This window comes from Rhineura floridana, chromosome 3, assembly GCF_030035675.1.
Source record: "Rhineura floridana isolate rRhiFlo1 chromosome 3, rRhiFlo1.hap2, whole genome shotgun sequence".
Classification (NCBI taxonomy): domain Eukaryota; kingdom Metazoa; phylum Chordata; class Lepidosauria; order Squamata; family Rhineuridae; genus Rhineura; species Rhineura floridana.
Genome location: NC_084482.1, coordinates 213,819,978 through 213,827,459, shown reverse-complemented (window position 1 = coordinate 213,827,459; position 7,482 = coordinate 213,819,978). Strand labels below are relative to the sequence as shown.

Below are 7,482 nucleotides of genomic sequence, written 5' to 3'. Positions count from 1 at the left end.
AAAAAATCTACAGGATGGGACAGCATCAAAATCTATCAATTCGTTGACCCAGCAGATGAGCTTCACCCTTTGGATCTCTCCCCACTCCGGGCCCCTACCCTTTCTTTTTCTGCTTCCCCAGGGAGAACAGGTAGCCCTTCCCCGATTTTCCCGCTCCCTCCAACAAAGCGCGGGGTTGGGGAACTTGTGGCAGATGGGTCCCCTCCGTGCCCGCCTCTCTCTCCATCCAGCCCAGGCCGCGCGCCTCTCGCTTTCCCTGCCCCTCCAAGGTCGCCCTGGGCCGGCCCCGACGTGGCGCACGGAGGGAGAGAGGGAGCGGCGGGCGAGGCAGGAAGGCAAAGTCGCGGCCGGCGCTGCTGCTTTCGCTTTCTCTGGAAGGAAGAGAAGCGACCGAAGCGGCGGCGGCAGCGATGGCTCTTCTGGACGTCTGCGGAGTGGAGCGCGGCGGCTGGGACTGGAATCCGCTCCGAGGAGGAGACGCCGCCACGCAGCCGGGGGGAGTCGGGCATTACGCCTTCGGGGTGCGGGAGCCCCGGATCGCTGTGCCCCACGGGAGGCAGGTGAGCCGGGGAGACCGGAGGAGGGGGAAAGGCTCCAGGACTGGGGCCGTCATCAGGGTGCCTCTCCGGGAACCCTGCGGAGTAGTAATTTTCGGGGAAAGCCAGTCTCTGAGCAGGTGCAGAGTGCCTTTCCAAGGTCACTGAGCGATCCTGGCCTGCTGGCTGTCAAGTACCCATGTACCCTGTCGGACGTTGACGGTAGCAGGAAAAAATATATTTGGGAGGGGGATAAAATGGGCAAAGGGTATTGTGGGGGCCTGCTTTGTCCCACATGTTAAGATTTTGGGAAAAGAAATAATGCCCCTCTAGCTCTGAAAGTTACACCCAGCAGTGCAGGGTCCCTTCATGATAGTCAGGCCACACCCCCTCACAGCGACACCCCCTCCCTTGCTTGCTTGCTCTCCATCATGTCCACACTCCTTCGGGCAGGTGCCTTCTCCCACAGCAAACATATGTCCCTAGAGGTCAATCAGCATGAGAGGGAAGAGGGTTAGCTAGTGACTGAATCACCTCCTTTCACTATCCAACAGAAATCCCCAATCAGCAGGAAAGGACAAGGAAGCATGTTGTTAGCCAAATGGGGAGACTCTTCTCACTGGCTAACGAGCTCCCCTTTCATGCTGATTGGCTTGCAGGATGCTAGAGACACAGGGAGCCTGCTAGGACCCTGCTACCAAAAAAGTAAGGGGACTAAGACTCCCCAACACCCCAGACAGCTACATTCCTGGTTATGCCTCCATCCCAGTCCTGCAAAAACCTAGCTGTTTGGTGAGAGCCTGCTCTAGTTTTTGCACACTTTCAGAACTGTTGGAGTGCCTGTCGGTGATTCACAAGAGGAGATGGCATTGAGGCAGGGGCTGCTCTGTCTCAGGCCTCAGGCCAGCCTCAACTGCCAGGACCGGCACCAGAGGGCAGCCAGCTGGGCCCTGGCTGAGTGCCCCTGAAGGACCCCTCCTTAGAGTGGGAGGGTAATGCTCCCGTTCCCTGATCTGTGGCAGCGTCGGGTCCTGCAACCTGACCCTACTGCAGATTGTGGAGAGGGTGCTCCCAGGCACTCCCCCCCCCAATACAGGCAGCGCAGGCTTCAGTAAGCCCACCCAAATGCCTGACCTACCTCTCCTATCAGTGTGAATGCCGTGTGCACGTGCCTGCCATCAGCTAAGATGGTGGCGGGGGCTTCCCTAAGGGGCTAATGCCCCCACTGCCATCTTGGGTGATGGCCGGCATGCATGCTACGTGTGCATGCCACTCACACAACACGAGAGGTAGGTGGGGTGCACGGTAGGTTTATTAGCCCCGCACCACCTGTATGGGGGGGTTGGACTATGGTGCCATGGGCCCAGGGCAGACTGGTGCCCAAGGGCCCAGTCAACTGCATTCAGGACCTGCCAAGAAAGACACTCCCTCTGAGCATGTACAGACTGCTGCTCACCAGCTCTTCAGCCGCACTTCTAAGATTTGTGAGGATGTTTATAGGTCAAATTATGGGGCTTCTGAGCAGGAGAGAGGGTCGGAGCTTCTTCTTCAAGTGGAGAAAGGGAATGTTTTTCAGCCCGAGGGCCGCATTCCCCTCTGGACAACCCCCTAGGGGGGGTGTCACAACACAGTGGACATAGTGTACTTAGACTTTCAAAAAGCATTTGACAAGGTACCTCACCAAAGACTTCTGAGGAAGCTTAGCAGTCATGGAATAAGAGGAGAGGTCCTCTTGTGGATAAGGAATTGGTTAAGAAGCAGAAAGCAGAGAGTAGGAATAAATGGACAGTTCTCCCAGTGGAGGGCTGTAGAAAGTGGAGTCCCTCAAGGATCGGTATTGGGACCTGTACTTTTCAACTTGTTCATTAATGACCTAGAATTAGGAGTGAGCAGTGAAGTGGCCAAGTTTGCTGACGACACTAAATTGTTCAGGGTTGTTAAAACAAAAAGGGATTGCGAAGAGCTCCAAAAAGACCTCTCCAAACTGAGTGAATGGGCGGAAAAATGGCAAATGCAATTCAATATAAACAAGTATAAAATTATGCATATTGGAGCAAAAAATCTGAATTTCACATATACGCTCATGGGGTCTGAACTGGCGGTGACCGACCAGGAGAGAGACCTCGGGGTTGTAGTGGACAGATGAAAATGTCGACCCAGTGTGCGGCAGCTGTGAAAAAGGCAAATTCCATGCTAGCGATAATTAGGAAAGGCATGGAAAATAAAACAGCCGATATCATAATGCCATTGTATAAATCTATGGTGCGGCCGCATTTGGAATACTGTGTACAGTTCTGGTCGCCTCATCCTAAAAAGGATATTATAGAGTTGGAAAAGGTTCAGAGGAGGGCAACCAGAATGATCAAGGGGATGGAGCGACTCCCTTACGAGGAAAGGTTGCAGCATTTGGGGCTTTTTAGTTTAGAGAAAAGGCGGGTCAGAGGAGACATGATAGAAGTGTATAAAATTATGCATGGCATTGAGCAAGTGGATAGAGAAAAGTTCTTCTCCCTCTCTTATAATACTAGAACTCGTGGACTTTCAAAGAAGCTGAATGTTGGAAGATTCAGGACAGACAAAAGGAAGTACTTCTTTACTCAGCGCATAGTTAAACTATGGAATTTGCTCCCACAAGATGCAGTAATGGCCACCAGCTTGGATGGCTTTAAAAGAAGATTAGACAAATTCATGGAGGACAGGGCTATCAATGGCTACTAGCCATGATGGCTGTGCTCTGCCAGCCTCGTCAGAGGCAGCATGCTTCTGAAAACCAGTTGCCAGAAGCCTCAGGAGGGGAGAGTGTTCTTGCACTCGGGTCCTGCTTGCAGGCTTCCCCCAGGCACCTGGTTGGCCACTGTGAGAACAGGATGCTGGACTAGATGGGCCACTGGCCTGATCCAGCAGGCTCTTCTTATGTTCTTATGAGGGGCCAAAGGCAAAGTGGGTGGAGCGACAAATATACATTTTTGCTTTTTTATACAGTTGGGTCGTTTCTGCACAGACTCACACGTCCCTCTTTACCCTCCCTCAAGACAAGCAAGAGGCATGATCAGAGTTCACAGACATCTTCCAGCCAGGCAAAAACGTTCGGGGTGCAAACAGGGCTTGGGAGGGGCATGGCTTGGAGAGAGAGGGTGTGGCCTGAGCAGGGGCCAGATACAGAGGCCTGGGGGGCCACATTTACCCCCATCCCTGTTTTAAAGAAAGATGAGTGGCCAGAGGGAGCCCCTCCCCATCCCCTCCAGCCTGATACCAGATTGGCCAGGAGGGGTGTGAGTGGCAGTCCCAAAGGGGAAGAAGGCAGCCAATCATCACTACGATTTCTTAGCATTAACCATGTACATTCTGGGGCTCCTCCCCAGCCCTGTGAGTTCCTGCAGACCCATTGCGAGGGCGGCGACGATGGGGAACGGATCAAGCTGGCCCACGGCACCACCACGATGGCCTTCACTTTCCAGCACGGCGTGATCGTAGCCACCGACTCTCGGGCATCGGCTGGCAAATACATCAGTGAGTCACTGTAGAATTGTAAGCAACAAAGTGCTTTTGTGTGGCCCCTGATTATGCCTGACAATATTTTGTGGGCCGGAGCCAGCTTTGTCAGGTGCACAAATGGCCAGTACATATACACCTGATGACATCCATGTCCAACTTGTGGACTTCCCAGAGGTATGTTGCTGACCACCATTGGGGACAAGATGCTAGACTAGATGGGCCTTGGTCTGATCCCGCAGGGCTCGTCTTATATTCTTAGAGCAGCGTTCACAACCTCAGTGCCCACTGGCTGTTTTGGACTACAGTTCCTGCAACACAGACAAACACAGCCGCCCATTTCGAAAGTGTTAGATGGAATCAAAAGAGTTGGAAGGGACCTTGGAGATCTACTCCATCCCCCGCTCAATAGGAGATAGGAACGAAAAAAGCTGCTTTATACAGAGTCAAACCATTGGTCTATCTAGTTTATACTGACTGGCAGCGGCTGTCCAGGGTTACAGACATAAGCCTTTCCCAGCCCTACCTGGAGATGCTGTGAATTGAACCTGGGACCTTTGCATGCAAAGCAGGTGTTTTACCACAGAGCTACAGCCCTCCTACACCTGCAATGCAGGATGACGTCACAGCATCCTTGACAAATGGTTGTCCAGCCTCTGTTTAAATGGCTCCAGAAGGGGTGGGAGACCTGTGGCCAGGGCCGGCATCACGCATGCCGGGGCCCTTGGGCATCAGCCTGCCCCAGGCCCCAGCACCTGCACGCATGTCCCACCTGCCTGCTTTTCTCTTCAAGTGAATGCTGCCCGCGCTGTGCGGGCTGATGCCTCCACCGCCATCTTGGTTGATGGCACGCTTGTGTGCTATGTGTGTGCATTCCTGCCATCACCCAAGAAGGCGGCAGGGGCATCAGCCCCTTAGGGAAACCTTTGCCACCATCTTGGTTGATGGCAGGCTTGCACCCACAGCGCAGCCAGCATTTACTTCAAGGGAGAGGTAGGTGAGGCATGCAGGCAGGTGTTGCGGACCTGCGCAGTAGTGTGTGGGGGTCCCTGGGAGCTCCCTCTCTGCAATCTGTGGTAGGGTCAGGAGCCAATGCTGCCGTGGATTGCACAAGGGAGTGCTACCCACCCACCCTAAAGAGGGGCCCGACCTAGCCACTCTCTGGTGCCAGCCCTGCCTGCGGCACTCCAGATATTGCTGGACTACACCTCCCATCATCCCTGACTCTTGGCCATGTTGGCTGGGGCTGATGGGAGTCTGACTCCATCAGCATCTAGGGTTTTTCTCCCCTGATACCTGGGAAAAGAGAGTCCGCAAACTCCCAAGGCAGTCCCCTCCTTGCCCTTTGGGGATAATGCTGTGCTGAGGCTTCAGCCCTCCACAATTCTCTCTCCTCTCTGCAGGCACCAAGCTGTGCAACAAAGTGATTGAGATCAACCCCTACTTGCTTGGCACCATGTCTGGGTGTGCGGCTGATTGCCAGTACTGGGAACGGCTCCTGGCCAAATACTGCAGGTAAGTACCTGCACCAGGTTGCTCCAGAAATCTCCCTTTTCTACAGGTATTTATCACTTCCTAACAGGCATGTAGGGCACAATGTTGAAAACATTGATTTGGTGTGGGTGCTGGCCCATAAGTAAATGTCACAATCTGTAGTAGGTCACCTACATATGAATTTGGCCACCGCAGTTTTACTTGGCTGAAGAGATGGGGGTCACGGAAGTTCTGAAAGAGCAACGAGCAAAAGAGAGAGACAGTCTCTTTCTTTCACTTTTCTTTCACCCCCTCCTCTTTATCTCCCTTTTCCTCCCAGACTGCACTACCTGCGCAACAATGAACGGATCAGCGTCTCAGCGGCCTCCAAGCTCTTGGCCAACATGCTGGCGGAGTACCGGGGGATGGGGCTGTCCGTGGGCAGCATGGTGTGTGGATGGGACAAGAAGGTACCGGCCTCGACAGAGCAGCGGCAGCATTTGGGGGCGGGGAGGGAACCCCCAGGAAAGGCAAGCACACTGGAGCAGCGATGCTCAAGGAGGGGGAAGAAGAGGGCGAGGAAGTTTGGGTGGAGGAAGAGATTCTGGGGCTTTTCTCATACAGTTTATAGTGCCAGCTGTAGCGATGTTGGCATAGAACAATTAGTCAGTGTCAAGCCAGGTGCTGCAAGTAAGGATGGATGTTTTTGTAAACATTGGTTGGTTGGGGAACTGCATTGCAAAATCCGGTTAAGTGCAAATTTCAAAGGATGGCTATGTTCGGTTCTCATATGGCTTTAAATGCAAACTGAATCAAACTTCTTCCCCATCTGTGGCTTCAAGGCAAGGGGGGGAAACACCCACCAGATCACAGGCAATAGGTCCTCGGGTGAAAATTCTTTCTTGACTTTCTTAGTTATGGTGATTATTCATTTTAATTTTTTTAAAAAACCAGTGCCATAAATTAATCAAAACTCATCCAGGGTGCTTTCTCAAAGGAAACTCGGGGCAGGGCTCATTTCCAGTCCTGTGGGTATACTCCTACTTTGGGGAGACTCTGTCCTAGTTTTGCACATTTCCCTGCCTTGTGGCAGGAGGAACAAAGCTATGTGGGAAATTCACACTTCTGACTCTTACAAGTCCCAACAGCCTTTGTAAATCTATTTTGTGGGGGCAAAAAGGCGGCAGGAAGGTAAGTGAGCTGCTGAAAGCCAAAGCACTTGGCCCCTTTGGAAAAGCTGTGGGGCTTGTAGGCCAAACGAGAAGCGTTGCCCGGAATGAGGGGAGTAAAGAAAGCCCTCCTTGGTTTTTGAGGAGAGAATTGGGCTTTAGCAAAGTGGGGGTGCTGTCAGCCAGCCAGGGGGCATAGTTGGCTAGTGGGTCAGAGGCAGAAGAGGGCAGGGCTGCTGAGAGCCCAGATTCCAGGGTTCTCTCTCTCTTTGTAGGGTCCTGGCCTATACTACATAGACGATAACGGGGTGCGCCTGGGCGGCCCCCTCTTTTCCACGGGAAGTGGAAACACTTATGCCTACGGGGTGCTGGACAGCGGGTACCGCCCCGACCTCAGCGTGGAGGAGGCCTACGACCTCGGCAGAAGGGCCATCTCGTACGCAACTCACCGCGATGCCTACTCGGGCGGCATGGTGAACAGTAAGTGCTTAGCCGTACTTGGATGGTTCCCTTTCCCCTCCCATGAGCACCAGTGTGTTGGGCGAAAGTGTGCTGTCGTTTTGCTCGTGCTCACCATTGTTGTTGTGGTCCCTGTCTGTGCCCTGCAGTGTATCACATGAAGGAAGATGGCTGGATCCGGGTCGGGCGTACGGACGTCAGCGAGCTGCTCCACCAGTACGCAGAGGCCAAGAAATGAACGACAAGGAACCACAAGCGTTGGAGATGCTGTGACACTCAGGGGCGAAGGAAAAAAAAGGGACAGGTGCGCGGTGATAACGGGGCAAAAATAAAGTGTTTTCTTTGATAAAGGC

At 53.3% G+C, this 7,482-nt stretch overlaps 1 protein-coding gene across 1 annotated transcript; it reads left to right on the top strand.

Annotated features, from left to right (window-relative positions):
* The first annotated feature begins 309 nt into the window (after window positions 1-309).
* Window positions 310-7,482, top strand: PSMB8 (proteasome 20S subunit beta 8). Its single transcript, XM_061620711.1, has 6 exons — window positions 310-560; window positions 3,899-4,046; window positions 5,432-5,543; window positions 5,842-5,971; window positions 6,946-7,150; window positions 7,279-7,482. Exons 1-6 carry the CDS (start codon window positions 411-413, stop codon window positions 7,365-7,367), a joined length of 834 nt encoding a protein of 277 aa, XP_061476695.1. The 5' UTR covers window positions 310-410; the 3' UTR covers window positions 7,368-7,482.

Excerpts from the sequence above, each read along its gene's own strand:
- PSMB8 (XM_061620711.1), top strand. The coding sequence starts at position 411 with ATGGCTCTTCTGGACGTCTGCGGAGTGGAGCGCGGCGGCTGGGACTGG. Across the intron at positions 5,544-5,841 it reads CTCCTGGCCAAATACTGCAG|ACTGCACTACCTGCGCAACA; the intron begins GTAAGTACCTGC and ends TTTTCCTCCCAG. Across the intron at positions 5,972-6,945 it reads TGTGTGGATGGGACAAGAAG|GGTCCTGGCCTATACTACAT; the intron begins GTACCGGCCTCG and ends CTCTCTTTGTAG.